Source organism: Halyomorpha halys, unplaced genomic scaffold (genome assembly GCF_000696795.3).
Source record: "Halyomorpha halys isolate HHAL.00 unplaced genomic scaffold, Hhal_1.1 Scaffold207.1, whole genome shotgun sequence".
Classification (NCBI taxonomy): domain Eukaryota; kingdom Metazoa; phylum Arthropoda; class Insecta; order Hemiptera; family Pentatomidae; genus Halyomorpha; species Halyomorpha halys.
The window spans coordinates 385,394-411,054 of NW_027104696.1; the positions used below are offsets into that span (position 1 = coordinate 385,394).

A 25,661-nucleotide genomic window follows, 5' to 3' on the forward strand; every position below is an offset into this window, starting at 1 on the left:
AAAAGTAAAATTATTGTAATATAAATATTTTCAGGAGTAAGGTTTTTTTTTTTTTTTATTAATAATCACCGCCGACCTCAAAAATTAAAAAAAAATTATGAGTATTTTAATACATAAGTTGAGGTCACAAAGGACCTGTGTTTTACGGATTTGCCTCTTGGAATTCCGTGGTAAAAAGCTGGTTTAATAAATACAACAATAAAAAAAAAAAAAAAAATGATTCCTGTGATAAATTTATCATATAAAACATTTAATTATAATCAAAACTTTTGAAACAAAAGTACTTCAGAGCTTTATTAGTGGACATTGATTAATACTGCCACGAAAGTTAGATTAAACTAAAAATAAATAAGTACTGTTATTAACGGTAGCAATATAATATATAGTTTACTACAGTTATACAATTTTTCTCATGAACCATAACAAATAAATCAAATCAATTATTATTATAATTTGATGTGAATTAAGAGGTTTATGATGGCTGAATTTATCGAGAAAACTTCATCAATTGTCATAATAAATCTTGTTGATTGAAGTAAAGAATAATTCATGGTCAAATTATTTTTTTCAATCAAAAATCGTTTCATTTAAGCAAAAAGCAAAAAATTAACGTTGAAATATCCACCAAGAATCATTGGTTACTCAAAGTAATTTCCATCTAACATCATTCATTGTTAAGGAAATTTATAGGACAGATTTTGTTCATGAAAAAATCAATAAGACTTTTTGTTTTGTGAATCGAAAGATGTCATTATAGTGTTAATCGATTTTTAAAGATCGAAGTATCAAATGTTCTTGTGATTCCGTCATTTCAGTTCAATCTTATATTTATTAATGTCTTTATTATGATTTTTTTTTTAATCTGTTTTTATTTCTTTCATTTTAAGAAAGTGCACACTCAAACCGAATGTCGAAAACATCTTAAATGTAACTATCCTTCATTGATGTTTTTAACATGAACATGAAAAACTAGATGTACAGAATAAAACGTTCCTATGATTCAGTATTTTCAAATGAGCACTTGGAACATCTATAATAACACTATATATAAGAACCTGAATGAGGTTACTACAAAATGTTGAGTTATATTTTAGTTTAGACATTCTGTTACTCCTCCGTCACCAATACGTTTTTCTACAAAAATTCATTTTCTGGGATACTTCCGAAGGACCGTTCAGCAACGAAGATAAAAACGCAACACCAGAATTTATAAATATTATTAAGACTTGAAAAATCTTGATTTTGATGATAGTTCTTAAATCATCCTGCCCAAAATATGAGTTTTTCTTTTTAATGTATTGTTGTTTTCAGGTTCATTTAAATTGTAATGAATGAAAAATATTTTATAATCTTATAGGAACTGGTATTTTATTTGTATCAGTTAGATGGAAATGGATTTGATAGACATATACTTACAGAGAGAGCGAGGTGGCGTAGAGTAAAGAAGAAGAGATATATCGTAGAGATGGCCATGGCAAGATGTTCTCGCTGGCTGGGCTTGTTGTAGAATAAACACACTGGTTAGTCCAGTTTTGCTAAGGCAGTCAGTCCAGTTCTGCTATATCAAGGACAGCAAACCTCATTCCTAATTTCAATTCATAAGATAATTTATAAAGAAGTTAGTGGATCGAAATTCTTTTTTGTGTTCATAATCTCGAACTGCAGCTCATACTCAGATTAAAAAAAAAAATACTATTCTTCTCTGTGGGAATTTTGTCTAGCTTTTGTCGCAAAGATCGACGTTTTGTTTTTATTTTACCACCCACAAGTTATTATTTTATACTTTTAGAGTTTTGGTTGAAATATATTATTTTAAAATTAAAAGTTAAATAGTAATAATTTAATAATAAATCTGATTGATAATAATAAATGTTGTGATAATAATAAATTTAATTTGTTAATAATAAATGTATCTTTTTTTGTTTGGTTGGTACATATAGAGACCGCCAAAAACGACACGTGAGTAAAAAATGTCAATCACGTGTCAAAACACACAGTGTAAGTCGTTCATGTAGTTCTGTCCTTAATAAACGTTATATTGTGTTCTTGTGAGTTGTTTTGTGTAAAAACATTATGTAACAAGAATGTAAAACTATAAGCAAACCATTAGTAATATTATTGTACGAAATATGAAAACGTAGGCTTAAAACTTTGAACTGAATTATTATTCAATATTTTCATTGTAATTCATTAGTATTTTTGAAAAAAAATACACTAGAAATAAGAAAATTAACGTAAAAAATGCTATGCTTTTCTTTTGGTGAAGGTTAGAACCTAATTGGTGTTTTAATTTATACATATCTTTGTTAGATAAATGTTTTACACCAATAATATCAAATAAATGACTTAGTATAACATAATATTTTTCAATATATTTATCAATATGTATATATTTTTATTTTTCACGGTGTGCCCTCGTTAATTTGGTGACTGCATTGAACAAAAATTGGAAAAAAACAAGAGGAATTCGATGTTCTAGAGCCCTGAAGCTCACCTCAGTAAGACCAATTAAGCCTTATTATGTTGATATAAATGAATCTTCTGTAATTAGTGGGCAATTTTGGCTAGTAAGTGTTGTAATAGTCGTAATCAGCAAGCAGTTTTTTGTATTTTCAGGCGTGTTTGAAGATTCCAAGACAGACGTTGCTTAAGATGTAGTCAAATGTTAAAGGTAATTTGATGAGATTTATTGTTATTTACTTTTAATCCTCTAGTTTTGACACCATTCTTCAAGGGTTTGGGATACAATGGATGGGTCATTATTTATTTACAGCACATAGGTGTCACCGGCATACGTGGTAAGGATAGCATTGGGATGTCAGCTGAATAAACTGTGTAAAGGATAAGATCAAGGATACTACCCTGAGGTACACCAGCAGGCTGAGGAAAGAAAGTTGAGAAAGCACTGCTGTAATTTACTTTGAATAATCTGTTAGTGAGATAGAAACGGCTACTGAGAAAGCATGTAGGGGATAGGAATTTACGGAGTTTGCGGAGCAGTCCAGACTCGATTAAAAACCTGTTCTACATCAAGAAAAACTACCACACAGTACATTGTGAGCTCCAATGAAGACGAGCTAAAGGGGAACTACAAAGTAAATATAGAATTTTCAACACCATTATATCATTTCAACTAAACAATTAATCTAAATAGTGCACGAATTTGTCAAAATACACCATTGACTCTATATAAAACATTTTACATCTGATATAAGAAACTCGATAAAGAAGAAAAAAAACTAATATTTTCATTATAGATGGGTTTCTTGGTATAAACAAAAATTCACTGCACTAAACCAGGCATTGGACACTGTATTCCAGTAACATTACGTTTCCTTTCAAAATTGAAGATGACGCAAACATCGATAACCATCTTGTTTTGAACCAAAATTTGCTCAATCTAGTCCTTAAAATTTCACTAAGTTATATATTCAAGTTACTTATAATACATAGGGGGTAGTGACTATAAACTTAAAAATATGCGGCGACCCTTTTGAAAAAGCTGTTATATTAGGCTTACGCACCCCAAGGAGGTGGTAAATATTTTACTATTGTCTTTTGCAAATAGTTTTATATTTTGAGTGCACTAAAAGAAATTAGTTTACAATTACTTCTAGATTAACTTGTAGTTCTACTGGACTATTGTTCAAAAAAAGTTTAAGATCGAGTTTTCAGCCAACTGCCGGTGCTCTCGGCCGACTTCATCACTTTCAAATTGTATCCCTCCAAGTTATTGTACCCATCCTTTAATCTTATTCCGTCGATAACTCAAATTTTGTGAAAAAAGAGATTAACACACATTTAGTAGTTAACATTGATCTCAGAGGACACAAAAATAATGAATTTTCACAAGTCTCACCCATGAGTACCCCATGGGAACACCTGTTACATGAATGTGACAGTCGACACTGTGAGGATATTTCTAAGAAAAAAATTAATTATTTTCCAAAAAAGTTTTATTTCTAAAAATAATCACATATTTCTGAAATTTCACTCAATTTACTTGGATAAAATGTATGAAACGATAATTCAGACTACATAAAGATTACTTGAGCGATTATGGGAAATATTCATTTATGTTGAAGTTCTTGAAGCACGATATATACAAGACCGTTTTGATCTGGGATGTACACGGTTTATTGGCACAACTCCTGTTTTTAATCGGTGTAACTAGACGGTCCTTTCCATCGTATCTCAAAGCATCCAGCACTTTATTTTTCGCTAGAGCGGTCCTGGGTGTGAGGAGTTCCATTACTCCTAACGTAGGTTTGAGCAATTTCATGTAAAAATTCCAACTTTGGTTTTTGGGTACTGGCTTGATGGATGAGGCAAGCGTTATTTAGTGCGACGTTGATAAGCTACATGGAAAGAGAAAACCACCACTTTTTCCCTTGTGTGCCAATTATCTGTTCACATCTTGGTCCATGCGGTTTGTTCCTCCTGTGCATTTGTTGTACTGCTGAGTAAATTCAAGGTGGGAAACTTGGATGATCTTACATTTCGTCCAAGAATATCTTTTTGCGGCGTTTTTGGGTCGTACTCAAATTTCGTTGACACAACGGTGGCACTATTGTCGAGTTATTTGCAAATGAAAATACAATTTTCTAGAAACAAGTGCCACTGTTTTTCATTTCCTTATTTGTTAGCTATGGTGAACCTTTGGGAATGATGTTTACCCCGTTGTCTGGAAGGTGCTTCAGGAGGTTGAATAAAGCAAAGAGATTACCCAAATAAATATTGTAAAGTAGGTTCGAAATTTCACTGGAAATCTGATCCATCATGTTAGTGAGAGGGAGAAGCTGTGGCCTAAGCCAAAGCCTTTTCTTGCTCAGACGTTACGTTCTTTTGAAATGTATAGAGTTTGGCCTGAGTGATAATCAGCTCAACAATTTCATTGTCATTGAAACCTTCAAAGGTTTCAGCTGAGGCCAAACCAGCAAACTGTCGAAAGCTGTCACAGTCTGGGATGAGATGGAACTCTCCAAGAATCCAATTTCTCTGTTTAACTATTAAAAAACTGCTACACGTCCAATATAATATACATAATTCATAATTTATTATTCATTAATTGACATTAATTAACTGCACACTTGTATTTATTGGCAATCAAGGAGGCAATCTGAGCCTGGGAATAATATATAAATTTTAAAAGAAATTTCAGTCTGTTAAGTAAAAACTTTCTCAATTTTTTATTAAAATTTATATATATTTTTAAAAAAATAGGTGCATAGGTTGGTCATATAGAAATTTGCTATCTGTGTAAGCAATATGCTACTGCAGGATAGATTTTTTTAACAATCAGTATAAAGGAAAAATACATAAAAAGGAATATAAGAATACAAAAATTAAATATAAATAGAGAAACTGTTGAACTCTGGGGGAGAGTGGACACAAATAAAATGTTTTTACTGATCTTACTGTTTTATTGGTTACTGTTAAATAACATAAAACGTTCTTACTGTAGTAAGAACAAAGAACACAAACAACAAAGCCTTGACAACTACCGACTGACTGTTAGACAAAGAACATAACAGTTAGAACCACAATCGATATATTCACCGTTTGCCGCAGAGCAACTTGAATACAATAAAAAATGAATTTTTACATATCACTTTAACAAAAACAAATGCGACTAAGACTTCTCCAGCTATTCAATAGCACCAGGATAACACATCTCACAGCGCCAGAAGGTTGAAGATTATGATGAATGAACCTAGGACAACTCTTGCCCTCAGATGTTTTTCAATTATATTTCAATACAAATTCTGATATAGTGCTTCTGACATAGGCAACATTCTGACGTAGGCAAACTACTTAGCATGTGAAAGAAAAGAACTTAGGACCTATAGTATGGATTTCTTTCCTCAATGACCATTTCAATAATTAATAACCGTATAATTATTGACTGACTCAAAATTCCAATCCATTGATTTAAGTACTATCTTTTACCTTGTGATCTATCCAGAAGTCTTTTGGTCAAGAAAATTGCTACACTGATTTTATAGTAATTATTCATTTTCTAATTCAATTTATTTTATTTTATTTGTTTTAACTTATTAGAAAAACACTTATTCAATTATTAATTTATTGAAAAATTCCAACTTCCAAATGAAATTCCTAGAATCACAGTTGGGTTTCAGTAATTAGTAATTTATTTTTTATGTTTTATTTCAGTCTAAAAAATAGATTTTTTAGGGAATGTGTGGCATCTGCAATATCAATGATAGTTGAGTGATTATCGCTAGCCTTTCAAAGACAGAAAATGATCAATATGCTTTTCGATACTGAGGACTGTGTTAGCAAACTATAGCCAACTAATGTAAAAATAACTCTAAACTTTTTAATTTTTTGATGACTTGTTACTTAAAAACTAGTAATAAAAGTTTATGTTCACTAATGATTTTATAAAATTTGTGTCTCCTTCAAACCGAACTGTCACTTGTTCATAATAACCTTTCTACACTATTAGGATGCCAAGAAATGAGTTATTTTATAGTTAAAATTTGTATTAATTTTTCTCTGTTTATTTTTATAGCTGTTGGTGGTCCATCAAAATATAATCAATGGTTAGTTCCAGTGTTTTACTCATGGTTTTAAATGATAATTATTGAAGTATAATCTAATTGAACTTATAATGGATGACTAAGGAATTGACATGAAATATTTAATATGTTTTCATAATAATTAGAGCTTTACTCAATATATTAAGATTAATCCTGAAAGTTAACACAATTTGATGAATGTTAATGTTTTACTGAAATAGACCATTTTTTTTTTTTTTTTTTTTTTTTTAATTCCATTAACTTTTCCTGAACATCTAAATTTTGCCGATCCAGTAAACGAAACAGATCATGGCATTGTAGTGAATGCAATTTTAGGACTCTTAGGAAGCAGCAACATCAGGTTGTTGCTCCAACATGAACTAGCATTATGAACTATAAATTGTATTTTTATAGATAATTATACAGGTAGAATTTCATTTTAAATAATATTAAATATTTTTATCAATAATTATATTTTATAGTTCCTTAAAAAGTATCATTATGTTTTCTTATCATGAACGTTTCTAGATTCATTAAAACACAGTGATTGAATAAATCACTAAAAGAATAAGCCCTAAAAATATATGTATGAACATTTATATATTATAAGCTAATTTATATAGCGATACAATACTGCATTATGTTTGAATAATAAAGTAATTTCATAAATTTATTATTGTAAACAGTTTACCACTTAAGATTAAATTAACTATCAAAAAATATAGCAAACAATCTTTTTCATTCACTTAATTAACTTAATTTTCATTCACAATATCTAATAACAAACAATTTCTTATTGTCAATTTTATTATTTGAATGACTAGTATATATGTGGAAGGAACTCTAGATTAAAATAAATTTTATCCAATTCTAATTTTATGAGTCCAAAACTTTTTGATCTGGAAAAGACATGAATGAAATCCATTTTGCAGTGAACTTCGAAGTTCTGTAAATCAGTGGTAAGAAGCAATGGGATCAAAAACATTTTATATTTTAATTTCTTGCTTACAGAACTTTGTGAATCCTGTTAAAAATAAAATTAGTCAGAAAATGGATAAAATACGTTTAGGTCTGGAGCTCCTCATACATCAAAATATATTTTGTAAAATATCCCACCACTGGTATTAATCCAGATCTTGGAAAAATTTAATATAATATAGAATATAAATGTACTTAGTATGTAAAATATATATGATATCAAACTGATATCAATTTTTGTAAAAATTAAAAATACACAGTTCAACTCTAGTAGGCAGATATGAGTAAGGTATGTACTGAATATGAATATCAGAAATTACATACATTAATGCATTTCAATTTACCATTAAAATACTAATTTAATTTGATTTACGAAAAATATATCACAGTGGTATTTGAATAATATAGAGAAAAATTATAAATACATTTTGAATCTTAAGTAGCTAGAATTTCAAATAGCAAATTTTCTATGCCTTAATTTTTTACCGGCAATAAATCAGATCTGTGCAAAGATCATGAAAATTCCATTTTTTTATTCTAAACAATACAAAATGGTAGGGGACGGTGAACTCATCTGACTGTTTTCTGTGTTCAAATTATAAAATGATAATTTGAAAAATATAAATACATTAAATTACTAAATACTAAATATATTATATCCTTCTAACTACATATAAATACTTCTATGTTTAATAAAACAATCGGGTTATAACCAACAAAATAACACCAATTCTAGCATTAATTAAAAAAGTATTAATCATTAATATCATATAATCTAAAGCATACATAAGCCATTTGTTCCACAGAGTTAATACCTTTTAATGATAACACATTTTTCGTACCTAGCTATAATCAGAAAAAAGTTCAATTTTTTCAACTATTAACAAAAAACAACCATTAGGGCATATTTACATTGTAGCAAACAATGAATATAAAACTTCAATACCTTAAAAGATCAACTCAAAATAAAATTAAACTAAGCAAAACCCTGAAGCATACCATCCAGAATATAAATTATTATGATAATTTATAACATGTCAAAAAAAGAAATGTATAAAATTGTGTTTTAATAAGTTGTCGAAATTGTTTACAATTTAGAATCATGTAAAATGACTAACTTTACATTTATTGACTTTTTAAAACACAAATTTTTTCAAATCAGTCAATTAGTTGTTGAAATTTAAATTCTGTTCTCCCATTTAGATTCTGAAATTTTATAGTAAATTACCATTCAATATCATTTTTGTAGAATATTTTTACCAATATAAGTAACAAAAGAACGAGAACAATGTTTACTCCAAATTAATGGATAGTTAATTGACAATTATGTTTTCAAATTTTAATATTATATGTTAAAGATGATAAAAAATCAATACCAATAATGATTATACACAGTAGAATGACAGTTACTAATTTGTTACTGAGTAAGTAGTCCACATATTTTCACTGTATTCCATATACATTATACATTGTACATTTTAAACCTATATGGTATGAAGTATTTTCTCAAATTACAAATTAGCAGAAAAAACAACAATGCTACCGTTGCCACCCGAGCAAATAAATTGATATAAGGATGAAATAAATTATTAAATAATTATAATTATTCATACATATATCCTTAATGTACATAGAATATATTTAATGAGGTGTCAATAGTTGACAGTAGATTGATGTGAGGAGAAGATGGTTGGGGACCAGGCCAATTGACATAGATAAATAAGTTTTCAAATAAAACTCAAATAGTAAATTAGTGTACTATTTGAGTTTTATTTGACCGCACTCGGCCCAAATACCATTTATTGATACACACGGTCAATCATAAATAAGTTTTGTTTATTTGTGTATTTTTGCTGAGCATGTCCCCCAACCATCTTCTCCTCATATATAGGATATAGGTTAATAAATAGAAAAATGAAATACACATCGATCAAAACAATATCAATTAAAAACAAAGATTTTCCATTTAACTTTCTAGTCAAATTCTATGAACAAAGTTGCATTAACAAAAATGTATTGATACATTTTCATTGTCCAAGTTATTGATTGAATTCAAATCAAGAATTTTTTAAAAAATCCTAATTTCTTAGTTGATTCTAATTAAACCTAGGTGAAGAGTATGTTTAAAGCAATAGGCCTTCACAATTCAAAACTATCATTAAACTGATAGGGTTCAGGATCTGGAATGGAAAAATTTTACAGTCAGTTTGATGATTGTACAGCCTATTTTGACTTGGGTTGGAAAAAACCTAATATAAAGGTTTTCAAGTACTCTTCTATGGCCATTCAATGTTTTATGTAAGTCCTGTAGGTTTACAATAAACCTTTTTGTAATGTAACCATCTATAGGTGCTAATTTATGGTATGTTATATTTACAGTCTGCACCTGGTAAATATAATTCAGGTGATAGCATTGTAATGAATAAGGCTTGTATTTCAACAGATACACATCAGAGAGGTAGATCGAGGTGGGAAGATTCCGTCAAGACTGATCTTGTGGATTTGGGTTTGGAAATTTGGTAAATGTGTGTAGGCAGCGATTGGTGGTATTGGCATCAAAACTTTAGTTTTATTAAGCCTTTTTTTTTTTTTTTTTGTATATACAGTCTACCTATGATAAAAAGTTGTCAACTAAATTTATTTTTAATACAAAATAAATTTCAAGAATTTATTTATCTATAATTTCATGGTAAATTAAAAATGACTCGATTTTAAGGATAACCATCATCATAGATACCATTATTTTTTATAATTATTTTTTTGATAAAAGGACCTTCGAACAAAAAATTTTTAAAAAACAATAGGTATCACATAAATTCTATTTTGAAGTAACACATAAAATTAAGTTTTCATGTCTTACAGAATCAAATTGGAGTATCTGTTTTGTAAGAGCTTGATAGCTCAAATCTAATTTTGGCTGGCAAGTTTGTCTTAGCTAATGGATAATTTTAAAAATCAAGTTTTTAATCAGCTTGTTCTTAATCGTCTAAATGTAATTAAAGTAAAATATCTTTGTCGCACTCGTTCCTGTACATTTAAACAATTGTTAATGAAACTTCATTCGCACCAAGCTAAATAATAAGTTTTGAAAGACTAGTCAGTAAAATTTAACTTATTGAAAGATATATTACACACAATAAACTTAAGTTCTATATTTACAATCAGGTACTTAATACAAAAGTTTTGAATATAACTTCAATAAAACAACATAAAAACTGTAATAAAATATACATACATCATGAATAATTTCACGGAACTAGGCATATTATGTATAGAACAAGTTTCTCACCATGGAGCCTCTTCCTTGGTGTCTATATGATAAAATGTAGAGTAGTCATTTGAAACAGCGTTATTCGCCAGCTCTAATTTTATGTAAAAATGACTTCACGATTTCTCTTCAACAGGAGGGCTCAATATCTTACTCCTCCATTCCTGAAAAACATATTTATTTATAGAAATATTAGGAATGATTACTATCTAAAACTAAATTTATAATCCAATTAATTACAAAAATTATTTTTTCTTGCTCATGACTCATAAAAGCACATTACATAATAATGTTTAAAAAATATGTAATAGATTAAAAAAAAAATTTATTGGAGGAATTTCTTATTGGAATCTTACTTATTTACATCCATTTTTAAGGCTTAACAGAGCTAACCCTACAGATCAACATACTACATCATCTGAATTTCTATCTCATTAAAAAAATACAGAGATTTGAAATAGAAGCTAAAATATTTTTAATTTTGTTAAAATTATGAATATGTCATACTTCAGATACGACACGGAATACCGGGAAGTTAAGAGGATACAAAAATAAGGCTCATAGGAAAACTGCCATTCTGAGCTAATACCAGAGAGAAGCAAATGAAAATTGAGAGGATAGTCTATTATAATAAGAACAATGCAAAAGAAGATAAGTCCAGTACTTGAGTCATCAGTTTTCTAATAACAGACAAGCACAAATTTATTGCAAGGCTTACAGAGGGCCCAAGAACAAGCAAAGCTATAAGCAAATTGAATGGATAGTATACACTAAATGTAAACACACAGGGCTCTTGACAAGTCCATCATCAGGGAGGAGAACACAGAGGACAAATCCCTGGGGCACCAGCTATCAAGGACCCACTACCAATCAGAAAGAACTTTGGAGAATTATTAACTATCGATCAGAATGATCGAGGAAAAAACTTCTTTGGGCCACGTTAAACCCACTTTGTATAGGAATAAAATTATTTAATAATACATTTTTTTATCATTTTTCTTTGTAATGATTTTATTTTTGACATATACATTTTTTTTCAACATTTTGGCAGCCTTTGTATCTTCAATTTTGTTTATTTTAAATACTTAAACATCTCTCATAGTTTGGTGAACGAAACAATTGATAAATATAAAATATTCAAAAAACTGATAGTTAACAATAGAGAAATAAGAAATGTTTTCATTTTACCATGATTCTTAAACAAGTCATGAGTTATGTGTTGACACACCGTACCAGAGTTTTAATATTATATTAATGTTAGTGAATTAGTTAGCCATCAGCAACTTTGTCACTATAGATTACCACTAACCATAAGTTTCATTAAAATCACATACTTTGTGGGCCCATACAAAATTAAATAACTAGCTGTGCTATATAATTAAATTAAACTAAAACTAAACAAATAGAAGAATGAAAGTGAACAAATTTTATGTTCATGATAAGTAAAATTGGTCAATAAAATGTTTTGCTAAGTCATGAAATACAATTGAGAAGCTGTGGGCAAGAATATTAGTTTAAAAAATTCTAGAATGCTTATTTAATCTTGTATGTAGTTCATACTATATTTTATTTTAGGTAGATATATTGGGATCATAGTGTTAAACAAACAAACATAGCATACAGCTTTATAGAATAAAAAGAAGGAACATTTTGCAAGAAATTATTATTACTTTCGAAATTATGGTTGGCCAAAATCTTGCTTCAAGCCACTCAATTGTAACCTAACACAAATCCTATTTAGGAAGATACACCTGAGTAACAAACAGACAAATTATTTTAAGGAATTGGCAAAGTACTTATTGATAATGTATTTGTCTCTGTTGCTAAAATCAACAATGAAAGTGAATGGCTTTAAAGACCATTTTAATACTGTTATAATACACATAAATTATGTAAATACTGTTACAATTATTCAAATCATACTTTTTTATTTACAATATAAAACATAAATATTTAATATTTCTTAACACAGTTAAATCTTTTCTTAAATTTAACTAATAATTAATGTAATATTTAAGAAACAACATCTACATATGATAAACATTTACCAACAAAGGTAATACTTTACCAGCAGGATTAGGTTACTATGACCCCCAATAGTTGAAAGTATAACTGTTATACCTACTTATAAATAAACATATCTCATATGAAACATGAATACGTCAGGGTAAATAGATTAACTAATTGATAAAATCTGATTATATCTATGAAGGAGATGAAAATCAGATTTTATTTTATAAAATTTGATGATCCCATAAGTCATTCAGTAAAAATTTCAATTATAGTTAGACTATTTATGGTTTTAAATAAATAATTAATGCTTAAATAAATAATAAATATACTGGTAATTTTTTTTACAAATATTTACATAATAATACTTACTGGAAAAATATAATTTTGCATAAACCATATGACTGTAATAATTATAAACATACAAAAAAATAAATAAAAAAACAAAACTAATTCCTTTCTCCATGGATCTAGCATTTATGAAAAAATTCCATTGAAAAGATTCCATGAGTATGCTATTATTTCTAGTGTAAATTTAAGGAAAAATTGAAAAAAAAAATTACAAAGTAAACAATATTATACTATGAATGATATTTAAAAAAAAATAATAAATGTTAAAATTAAATAAATTACTGAATAATTAAATGGTTGAAGTATAATTTATAAAGATAATACTGTTTACCAGTTCATTTTTGATATTCTTCACATTATGTATATTTTTGAGAGAGATCACTCATATTTATTGATTTAGATTAAGATCTGATTGTGATATTAAGAGATCGCTGATGAAGGCATAGATTAATTATACATGTTATAATGTAACTAGGCAACCTAGAATATCTATTGAAATTTCTGAGTATATTGATTTTAAAATGTAAATTTAAAAAAAAAATTATTACAGGTGGTCGAAGACCTCCATGGCAAAATGCTTTATTTCAGTATACTAACCCAGAGCCATATTTACCCTAAGGGCCCACTGGGGCTAGGTCTAGGGCACTTCAATCTTTAGGGCCACCTAATTTCTCAATCAACTTCATGCAAATTTTTATTTCTTTTTCAAGTATTATTTGATTTTCGAATGATAAAGGTATGATTTTAACTAATAATATATTATTTATTTTTACTGATAACCCAAAGTTGTTTAGAAAATTCTCTAAACTGGAGGAGCCCAAAATCTTTAAGTTCCTGGGAAACCCATTCCATTAAAGATGTCCCTGGTTTAATCCTATATTTGGTATAATAAGTTCAATACTAACATGATGCATGGTAATATAATGGTCCAAAGTGACCTCTAGAGTGTTTTTTATGTTGTCCAGCTGGATCATTTTTTCAGTGTATGCCAACGAACACAGCAGTGAATATTCCACACAAGCACGACAATCACCTGAAGGGACACCAGGTGCGGCCTTTCTGTCCACTCCTTCCGTCTGGACCATCGTCGAGTCTTTCTCAAGAGCCATTTTTATTAGTTCTTCTGCAGGCACTTTCTTTTCCGGATCTTTACGTAGCAGCTCCAAGAAACGTCGCCGATAAATATAACAACCCTTGAAATTTAAAAAATTTTGTCTTCCACACTTAAGACAAGGCGGTGGGATATCCCTGCCGATGTTACATCGTTTTGTAACGTGTCGGCCTCTGCACCTGGCGCAGACCGGGAAACGAATGCAATCGAGGGATTGGTGGCCATTAGCTTGGCAAATAGTGCACTTCAGTATTCCTGGGTTTTTGATGTACTTCTCTACGATCACGTTTTGTTTTACAATGCGCTTCATTCCTATTATGCTAGCATTATGATGTGACTTCACCAACTCAACGTAAAACATCGGCGCTGCTTCTCGCGTATTATTATTCACTGCTCTTGTGATGCTGTGTACTTTGTATCCGAGGTTTTCCAGATTTTGGAAAATTTTTTCAGGATCCGTAGCAGGATCAATGTTCTTGAGGACGACGACATCGTATTCTTCTGCAGAGACTGAGCTAGCATCTGAGTAAACCTCACTCTCATAGAGTTTATGACGGTACATTTTCTTCTATGAGTCTGGAATATTAAGTTGATAATGTCTCATTAACGCAGAACGATAACGTCTTGTTTGTCACCTCAGAATACGACACTACACTCGGTACCACTGCTGGCTGTCAACTGGTCTTACTATAAGCTTAGGTGTTGAGAAGATGGCGGCCTTCGAGTCTACAGGAGGAAAAATATTATACCATTTATAATTAAATTATTTAAACAGTAATGTAGATGATATTTTTCAAATATGGTCAATTACAAATCAGTCATAATAAAAAATATTTTTGAAAACTGCTATTTAGCTTTTATAAAAATGTAAGTATTTTAAAACATGAAACTAAAACCAGAAATAAAAATTATATAAAACATATTATAAAAAGTAGTAATAGCAGAACTAAAAGAAAAAAGTAAATACGAATTTTCTTAAAAAACTATTTCCAGAAAATGGTATGAAGGAAATATTAATTTTGTTAAACACTTTTAGAGGTCTTATAAATAATATCAGTAGTATTATCATAGATCTGAACACCTACATAAACAATTAAAAAATTTATTACCAATAAATGATAGTGGTCAAGCAACAAAACAAATAAATACCAGATTTTAAATGTAATCCTTCTTTAGAGACATTAAAGTTACAAAATACTCACATAAATATACACATATACAATTCATACATGGGACCTTTTATTACAATAGACTAGGGGTGCCAACTTTTTTATACTTTTCTATCTTCCCTGTCCCCATCCCCTATAACTTAACAGTTTATAAAAGTGTAAACCCTCGTTTTAAAAAAATGTTTTCTTCTTTGGAAATTTTGAGAATATAACTAACTACATAACGAAAATAATTAATAAGGATCATACAATAAATATGTATTCTAGTAGTAATCAAAACTTCTAACAACAATACAAAGTTCTTATTGAGGCTTCTGCATTTGATTATATTTGGCCAGTCGAGCTCATAGAACATACATCTGCAAATAATTTTAAGAATTAGTTACTATCACATTTAACACAAAAACTGATTTCTAGCAGTTCTAAATCTATTATATAAAAATTAACTAATTAATATAATTAAGGAATTAATCAAGTATTTAGTCTTCACATATAACTCCTAAACAATGGAACCTAGTGAAAAAGTTATAATAATACATATTTAAAGAGCATTATAAACATTATGTGTGGAATGAGTACCATAATGTATTAATTCACTTAACCACCCTTTTTGGTTTCTAGGGCTCCTACAGCTCTTCAGTTGAAGCCCAAACAGGTGGCTTACGATCATAACACTTGACAGAATAATTACATTATGCTAGATACTAATTCGGCGCAGAATTTAATGCCCTTTAATTAAGTTTTTTATTAGGATCAACCGTTTAGTATTCATAGACCAAAACTCGAAAACGAAAAATTAGCTGCTTATTAACTATATTAGAACCACCAGTAATGCTTCTGCTTGTTAAGTTTGCATTAATGTGTATTACTGTGTCTCAGTTGTAGAGGAAAAAATACTGAATAAATAAGTTGTGGTACTCATTAGACGCAAAATTTAATACTGTTTAATTTCTTATATCATATTTTCCCTGGGATCTATCATTTGGAATCATAGGCGAAAAATCAAACAAAATAAATTCGTTACATAATTCAATTAATTAGCTTATTAGTAACAGTTTTAGAGCCACAATAAATGCATTAAATAAATCAAAGTGTAGTAGAACTGATTTTAAAATTATTTTCATTTTTTTAATCATATATTATCATTACTTACTGGTTGACCGTGGAGGTCGAAGTCCTCATGTATTTCCTAATACATCCCGCGTTTCTTGACGTGGTTTTTTTGTAGGGTCGGTTCGTCACTTCCACGCCTATTTTTTCTTTTGTGAGCGCCACTCACAGGGCTAAAGGCTAAAGGGCCTCAAAATTCCCCGTGCGGGAAGGCTGTGAGTTTTGTATAATTTTATGCTTGAAAAAATCCCGGATAGGGCAGGGAACGACTTCACAACCTTTGGGTTTGCACAGTGGCGCGTTGCCACGCTGCTACCGTCGCCCCCTTTAATTATATATTTAAGGATAAATATACCGAATTCTAATGATTTTATGACTTTTAGTCTTATTTATAGATGGAATCATAATTATCCGAATTGTGAACGGATTTGTCACAATGTTCCAATGGTAGAAGAAACTATTTTTTAAAATTATTTGTGGATTTGTCAATTTGTGTTGATTCTCCCAATATCTGGGGTGGTATTCCGTATACCATGGACTTTGAAGCGATTGTAGAAACCAAAACTTTCTAGCAATAGTTTCAGCCATATTTCATATTCATCAAAAGTTATCAATTATTCATGTTCTTTTAATTTCCCTGGAAGTGAGTTTTTTGGCCCTTTAAATAAACATTGTTTTTGTTTTTTACTACCAACGTAAAAAACAACAATAATTATTTAAAGGGCCAAAATAAGCCGTATGTCTGTATTTCAGAACGATTTGTACTCAGTGAGCTATTAATAGATTAGCAATCAGTAAGTCATATTCATGATACATTTTCCTGGCCCAAAAAACGCGAAAGTGAAATATTGAAATCAAATTATCAGCCATACTGTGCAGCTTTATAACAAGTTTTTCATATTTACGAACAAATATAACTTATACATTGTAATTGATACAAAAATTAAATTGCATTTTAAGTTAATAAAAATCTAACTTGACGAAGTGTTGGAAAATTAAATTTTTTAGGTAAAGCATGTACGGAATGCTGCTATCAAATGTTGGTTCTGGAAATTTCTTTTCTTCATGAGCCTATATCTCGAAAACTTTATAAGTGATTTAAAAAATAGTAGTGAACATATATATTATTTATCCACCTATACCTGGTTGGAATGCACCCGATACACAGTGCATAATAATATGCATTTTACACCCCTTCTTCCCCCTTAGATTACACCTATGGCAACTAGTCGATCGGGACACACTTATGAGATAAAAAGTAGATCTATTTACAGAAAAGTTTGCCACCCCTGTTCTATAGATTGAATTTGATGAATTGGACTCTTTTACTACCTCGTCTCTCTGCCAACCACTACTAACGGGATGTTAGTTTTATCACCAAGCTTGAATTTTGTTAATAGTAAAGAGTCAATATACTAAGTTTTTCTAATTTTTTTTTTCAAGAGATATCAGCACTTAAGGAGCAATTTTACTTTTCGTCTCATTTATAGACAGAATCATAAATTTCCAATTTGCAAACGAATTTTTCGTCTAGTATTCGCGCTAATAGGTTCATTAATTTTTTTATTAGTATTTAAAATAATTTATATCTTCGTTAATATTGGTAAATTAAAAAAAATTAAGTCATAGCCACTTGACTATAAGCAAATAAAACACACCTATGCAAACTGATTCATTTTAGTATCATAGTAAGAAATACAGTATAACAAAGCCATGGAATTAGAGGATGCAACCTAGACGAGGGTGAGCGGAAGCATAACCACCACTCCTCTTGAAGTCCTCCTCGAGCTCTAACTTTGAACTGCTTGATCTATTTATTTCCAAGCATTCTCTAATTACTACACTATTTTAAATTAACACTTAATTAAAAACAGAAAATCGGAAATGAGTATTGTATAGAAAAATACTTCATTCTGAACAATGAATTTATCAATTAAAATGATTATAAGCATATTTAAATTTTTTTTAACAAGAGTATCAGCAGACTTAGTTTTACCAAAAATTCCTACAACTCAGCCGAAGCAAACAGAAATGGTGAGCTCTGAGTCGCAACCAGGGATAATGTACAAAACTAATAATATAGTTTTTATCTCCGTTGTTCGGATTTAGTTAAAATTTTCACAGATACTGCTTCTTGGTTGCGTTATACTCCTGAAGTATCAGGGCACGATAAGAATAGAAAGTTCCAAGGAATTATGGGGTAACCTAATTTAAAATGTGTAATGAAATAAAGTTTTTTAATCAAATTTAAAGTTTTTTCAAAGTTTGTCACTCTAACTAAACATCATTTATATAATTATGTATGTGAGTTTTTCTAAATCTTGTTACACTTTGTCTGAATTAAAAATATGTTTGGTATGTCCACTCACGCAACGTTCCTGCTGCATTCTATCGAAACAAATTATTCGCTTGCTCCAGTTTTTGAAAACAAAAAGATAAATAAATCACAAGCAACTAAAATTTAACTATTTCTTATTATATTAAATATTTTGTCTAAATAGTTATGTATAACAAATACTTGGCCAATATAAAGATATATGACTACTTTTTTTATTAATTATCATTTTACGAGGTTATTAATAACTTTACCTTTCACACTAACCTAAATGATATTTTAAAGTTTAAAATTTAAAGTATATGATTATTATAAGACTCGCGACCTCGTTTAAGTTTTTAATTTTGGTCCTTGAGGCTCAGTTGAACAAACGACCAAAAAAAAATTTTTAAAAGATTTTTATCAGTGTTTTTCAGCTCCAATACGTCCACAAGGCGTGAATAACGAATAACCGCAAACAATTGTTTTGTTTTTCGGGCCGTCCGTAACTCAGATGGTGAAGTCTAAGTCTATCGTTCTGAGAACTACCGGCGGCGCCGGTTCGAATCCTTCCTGGGGCGTTGACTTTTTCATTAAATGACGGTTCCACAAATTGAAAAACTTAGCCCTCCCCCACCCCTCGATCGCCTGTAGACAACTAGGCAAACATTTAAAAAAAACCTTCGCTGTGGATTACCGTAAACAATTAATTAAACACTTTTCGTCCAAACGGTGAGTAATCTCGACCAAACGTAAAACGTAAAAATAACAAAAAAGAGAAAATTCAATTTCCCGTGGAAATTTGTCTAAATGTACGAGATCAGAGTAATCATAAGAATTTGTCACCGTGATGTTAGGAGTCGTCATGAAGGATTCTTACAAAAAATTAAATTTTCACTTGCAATTGCTAGACTTTTTTTTAGTGTTGCCGTAGTGATTCTGAAATATTTTCTTATTTATTAATGTGATAAATAAATAACATAATTATTAAACTTAAACCTAATTTGAAGCAACATACGCTGTTAGCCGCTATCAACAACTCCAGCGATTGGACAACTATATGCACACATGTATAGTTCCATTCGCTCTACCAGTTTACCCGATATCATTTATTTCGTAGTTACTAGAATTTTTTTTTTTTTATAAAACAACATATATAAATTTTCTGAAAGTAATCATTTATTATTAATGTTATGTTTCTTAATATATTCTTATGATTAAATTTAAAAATCCACGCGACCTAAGCCCATCCCTTACAAAAATAACAATGAATGTTAATCTATAATTTATAAAATATAAGAACTGTCATAATTTTTTTTTTATATTTAGATTTTTTTTTCAACTGTTATTTAATTATCAAACCTAGTACTGTAAATTAGGAGAGAAGAGATGCGTTGTTATATTAGGTCATAAGTAAAGACATAATTGCACAGCGAGCACAATAAAAAAAGATAACGGATCCTGCTGATATTTTTATAATTTTTTTTTTATATTTCAACATGATGTTTATCGGTAGCAATTAATAAGGGAAAATAACAGGGAATATTATGGATATCTGGAACAATTTATGATTCAATATTTGTGATATTATGGTATTGGTACTTTTTGGCAGGTATTTGCGATAACTTTTGCACTAAGATGGTCACTGATGATCACTCCAACTGGAACCATAGAACGATGAAATTGATTTAATTTAGTTTTCTAACTTAATCAATACCTAATTCTTCACAATGTCCAGGCCTAATTGAATCGTCTTAGACTCAATCATGTTTCCTGATTCCAAGTAAATTGAGTTTAAGTCGTCTCTAGCTCTCTCTATGGCGTTTCACTTCATTGTTTAAATATTTAATCTTGCCGGAAATGGCGGTTTGTATTCATAATCCGATGTATGCTAGGATTATAAATTAGTAACGTATTTTCGCATGTTATATAAATGGAACTTATATATAAATTACCTATGAAATCCTATTACCTTTTTTTCATGGGGTCACCTCACATAGTGTGCTTACACATCTCCCCATATGTGGGTGACATAATAACGAACGTGTTAAATGTTTGTCAATATCAGAAATTGGATTTATGTTTTTACATAATTTTAATACATGTTTATCATTCCTTGGAAGATTTAGTGATATTTTTGATAATTTTAATATACATATTTCATCTTGACAGTATCTAATGTTCGTGATAGTTGTCACATTCATCACGTCAGGTCTAACGTGATAGTTGACAGTGTATATAGCGGCATTAAAGGTACTGACACGCTAAAACCAGCTTGCTTAGTGACAATTTACAGTCATGGCATTATTTCGTACTCCAACCAGTCTAACCTATACTAGTACCAATATTTTACCATACTAGAAGAGGGTTAACAACTAACCAACTCCTCCAGTGTTTTTATAAAATATAAACTTCTTTCATAAAAGATCATTGTCAAAGAACTTTAATAGTGTAATAACGTTCATGGTAAGAAATAATTTAACCTTCACCTCCAATTTTTAATCTATAAAATAAACCATAACGCAAAGTTATTATATATATCTTTATTATAACTAAAAATAATGTATTACATATTAGCTATAATTTTTTTTTCAAAATGTGTTCCAAAGTAAATGATTATTTTATATGTAATAATATTTAAAGATAAACAGTTTAAAATCACTGCCATATAATAACATATTAATTACATATTTATAAATATGTATGATTATTTTTAAGAATGGATTTACCAAATCTCTCTCTCTCTCTCTCTCAATATATATATATATATTATATTATTCTATGGCAGTGATTTAAAAATGTTAATTTTTAAATATTATAACATACAAAATAATCATTTACTTTGGGACATATAGAAATTATAAGCCGAGAAGCGACCGGTCACCATAAAGCTGAAACATCGTTTTGGGAGTATTGCGGTGGTGGGGAGAGGAGTACCATTCCCAGTAATTTAAAAACTCCAAAGTTTAGAATATTTGTGATATGATAAGAATCCGAAAATTATGTTAATACAATTTATTCAAAGAGTTAATAAAGCTCAAACCAATACGAATCTAAAACTTCTAAAGTTAATAAATGAGGATTTTATACATATTAAATTGTGTTCAAGCTTCAGTATTGGCAGCAGGTAAATGAAAAGTTAAAATCTAAAAGAGTTAGAATGATTAAATTGTTTTATAATTCAGATGGTAATTCGATCAAAATTTAATAGTTTTCTTTATTGTCAGATCTGCACGGTGGGCCCCATTTCTTCATTATAAAAGTTTGATTTTATTTAACAATTGATTATGTGACTATAGCCTCAAATTAATATTTTCCTCCCTCTGAAAAATTACACCCATGCCTCTGATTTTACATGAAGAAACAAATAAATTGATATCATATTAAGAACTCTTTTCACATATTTAATATTAAAGTAAGAGAAGAGTTCATACTCGAGACAAATGAGAATAAATTGAATTAGCGAGAGAGAGATAAAACATATATCTATCTTTTTCTGTATTTGGTGCTACCTGATTGGTCGAAGGTCTATCCCCTCCATCACATCTCAGCATCCTTTCTCACACTTAGGAGTTTTACTGGACGACAGTGATTGATTGTACCATTGCGCAGGTTTGTAACTATTAATTTTGTTATTTATTAAAATTATTCATGTATAAAAGGACGGATTGCGATTTATTATGAACAATTTCATTATATGCCATATTAATATTTAAGATATGTTGCATATTTTAAATAACATTTCGCAACTTTAATTCCAAAACACCTTTAAAAATGTTTCATCTAAAGTAAATTTTTCTGTGATTTTTTATGTATTTATTATGTTTTTTCTTTACATTACCTACAGATAAATACACTACAAGATTCACTCAAAACTTTAGATAACAAATTGTATATTCAGGTTTTGAAATAAAAGTTTATTATAATAAAAAGTTTAAATTACTAGCATATACTAAATGCTTTCTTATTACTAATTCAATGAATTTCTAATTTATCATCACGAAATAAGATAGCTGTTTAAATTATTATTTATATTTAAGTATCAATACGAAATATTCTGATATGAGGTTACAGGTAGACTATCATTTACTTTATTATTATTTTTTTTTTTAAATTTTATATACTATTATTTGAATTATAGGTGCATCAGTAGTAATTGAACAAAATGTCTTTCTAATCCTTATTTTTTAAGAACAAATATAAATTTGATCCTGCATCCTTCTCTATTGGTTACAAATTAAAATTAGAAATGTGAAGATAAAAAAAAGTCAGTGAAAAATTCACGGCCTTCAGGATATCCATAACAGTATTTAACATTAAAACTTAAAACATTAATATAGCATACGTGCATAATTAAATACAATGTAATGTAATTACAGCTATAAATATTGAACTGAATTTCTTAATGATCCTTATTATATTACTTACAAACACAAAGTTGATCGTGCTTGTCTCATTAGATTACAGGTAATAAGGAAGCCTATGTTCGCCATTATAAATATGAAACTTTCAATCTTCATAACGGAATGAATTGTCGTCATTTTTGCAAAGGTATCAAATGTTATTAATACCATTTTTTTATTCACTTATTTAAAAAAAGATTTGTGTATTATATGAACATATCCATAATTTGTGCTCGAATGATAAATAAGACTTAAGTGTTAGCTTAAAGTATAAGCATCATATCACATTTATTAATACAATTTCAAAATGGCTGACATCTAGATTTTTTAATATTACTTGTTTCTAAAAGTATAGTAACTTCTAAGCCCATTTTTACGTCTCAAATAAGCTACAATCAAAATAATTATTGAAATTTAACTTTCTATAAGTACAAAATATTCTTTCTAATTGTAGTATTAAATACGTATAAATTTAATTTTTCAAAGATTTATTAGATTAATATGTTATATATTATCTATTTTATTATTACCATTGTGATTTTTTTCAGTTTTGTTCAATATCAGTTTAATAAGTCCATACAAATTATTTATTTATTTTTCTTTACATGTTTTTTTAGTTACCGTTACACATAGTAGGAATCGTGTAATATGAAAGAAAGGACGCTAATTAGACTCTGGACTCCTTCAACCATTTTGAATCTTACAATTGGAACAACCTTCTTCGTTTTATCAGGTATGATATTATATATGGCATAATTTAGGTACAAAATGATGAATGTTATATTGTTATTATAATTAAGTATCATCATTTTAGTTGTTCAAATTCAAGTAAAAAACCAATCAAGATTTTATTATAAGGAATACTAAAATCTCATTGGCCCAGAGTATTAATATAATAGTGTCCACCAAGATATATCAAATCTTCTCTCAAACTTCTTTACAACAGGAATTACCTCACTTTTATTCATAGTTATCCAAATATTACTATTGCTTTAATTAAATATTAATATTACTCATGTATAAAATTACGTTTGAACACTTATGAATTAATAATATTCAAATATCAAATTGTATTTAATGATGAAATTTCGAACAGTCTGAGAAATAGATCTGTGTACCTATGATACTATGTACTTGTCCTTATAGATATTATAATTTGTAAGCTATCTTGTCATCACAAAATATTACATTACTAAAATTATTACTTAAGTCAAAGTTTCGATGTAAAAGATAGTTTCTAACTGTATTTTTAAATATTTTATGTTTCATTCTTCAAATGTTCGTTTAAGAGTTAGTTTGATATCGTTTTAACTAACAAAATTAGTGGGTTCGTTTTTCTGGGTAATTGCTCACAACAAATCTTTCCAATAAATGTTAGTGACATCTTTTGTGAAATTAAGGAACTAGTAGTTTTACAGAGCTCTATCTGGTGTAAACTTTTATTAGTAAATTGTCTCTTTGAACCTTTGATTCTCAAAATCATGATAAAGTAATTAGGACCTTTTTATAATGTGGTTAAGATTTATTTGCTTCCCTAATATTAAATGTTATTGAAAATTAAAAATAATCTGCAAACTATTACTATTAGCATTAAATATCAAATTGAATATCTTTCTAGTCACTGTTGTAAATTATAAATTTTATTTTGCTTCTTTCTTTAGTTTATTAAAAATTAAAATTAAGAATTTAAATTTCAGAAATAGGTCCCACCCATGGACCTCATTATTCCACTATTGGTAATTTCAACCATGAATGAAAAGCCTATGGAAGCATTTCACACTAAAATGTCTATAATAATTCCTCGTAAACATTTTTTAATTCTCATATAGTTCTTAGTAATTTAGCATAGTGTATAATTTTTAGTCATGATATGGTTATAATTTCATATAAATCTACACAATTAGAAATAAAACAAAACTATAAAAAAACGCTTATGGAATGAACCATTTTTATTGATAAGAATCTGGTTTTCTTTTAATTTAAGGTATAATTATGGTATCTGTAGCAGGCAATTGATACATTTTATTGAGATTTTACTTCTTACAAGTAGATTTCCTTGTATTTCAAGTTTAAAGAATTTTAGATAGTATAATTTTGTTTGGTTTTTTTTAAGTAAAATTATAAGTCTATTTCTATTATACTTTCGTGATTATATTATATATTTCATTGTCTAGATAGCTACAAATTCAAAATATGATACACTTGCTAAGTTTTCTCCCTTGAGCACATTCTTCCACTAACTTCTTGATTGCATCTGTGGTCAGCAATTTCTATACCATTAGGAATATAAATAAGTACTTGAATGAATTTCTGAATGATATATTTTACACTTATTACTTTGAGTACATCGTAAATAACTTAAATTCTCAAAGTGGTTCTAGTAAAAACCGCTGGTCTCTGTATAG

The 25,661-nt window shown here is 28.8% G+C and overlaps 2 protein-coding genes and 1 long non-coding RNA gene across 4 annotated transcripts in view; 1 reads left to right on the forward strand and 2 right to left on the reverse strand.

Moving 5' to 3' along the window:
* The window catches only part of LOC106679486 (serine/threonine-protein phosphatase 6 regulatory ankyrin repeat subunit B), a 10,595-nt gene extending 9,100 nt beyond the window's left edge, over positions 1 to 1,495 (reverse strand). Inside the window, exon 1 of the mRNA XM_014418679.3 lies at positions 1,417 to 1,495. Coding sequence (XP_014274165.1) covers positions 1,417 to 1,473 — 57 coding nt within the window. The 5' untranslated portion in view covers positions 1,474 to 1,495. The remainder of the gene's footprint in view (positions 1 to 1,416) is intronic.
* The window catches only part of LOC136796525 (uncharacterized), a 12,598-nt gene extending 883 nt beyond the window's left edge, over positions 1 to 11,715 (forward strand). Inside the window, exons 2-4 of the long non-coding RNA XR_010844259.1 lie at positions 2,462 to 2,498; positions 2,617 to 2,671; positions 11,301 to 11,715. This is a non-coding gene — a long non-coding RNA (uncharacterized lncRNA). The remainder of the gene's footprint in view (positions 1 to 2,461; positions 2,499 to 2,616; positions 2,672 to 11,300) is intronic.
* On the reverse strand, positions 1,506 to 14,922 carry LOC136796520 (uncharacterized). 2 transcript variants are annotated; one of them, XR_010844248.1, is made up of 3 exons: positions 14,055 to 14,922; positions 10,810 to 10,952; positions 1,506 to 1,585 (listed from the first exon to the last, which is right to left on the reverse strand). XR_010844248.1 is itself a non-coding variant. In XM_067050421.1 (2 exons), exons 1-2 carry the CDS (start codon positions 14,820 to 14,822, stop codon positions 10,905 to 10,907), a joined length of 816 nt encoding a protein of 271 aa, XP_066906522.1. In that variant the 5' UTR covers positions 14,823 to 14,922; the 3' UTR covers positions 10,186 to 10,904. The 2 variants fall into 2 exon arrangements, 1 of the variants encoding a protein (XP_066906522.1); XM_067050421.1 differs by lacking the exon at positions 1,506 to 1,585 and having other exon boundaries at positions 10,186 to 10,952.
* Between the last annotated feature and the right edge of the window lie 10,739 nt (positions 14,923 to 25,661).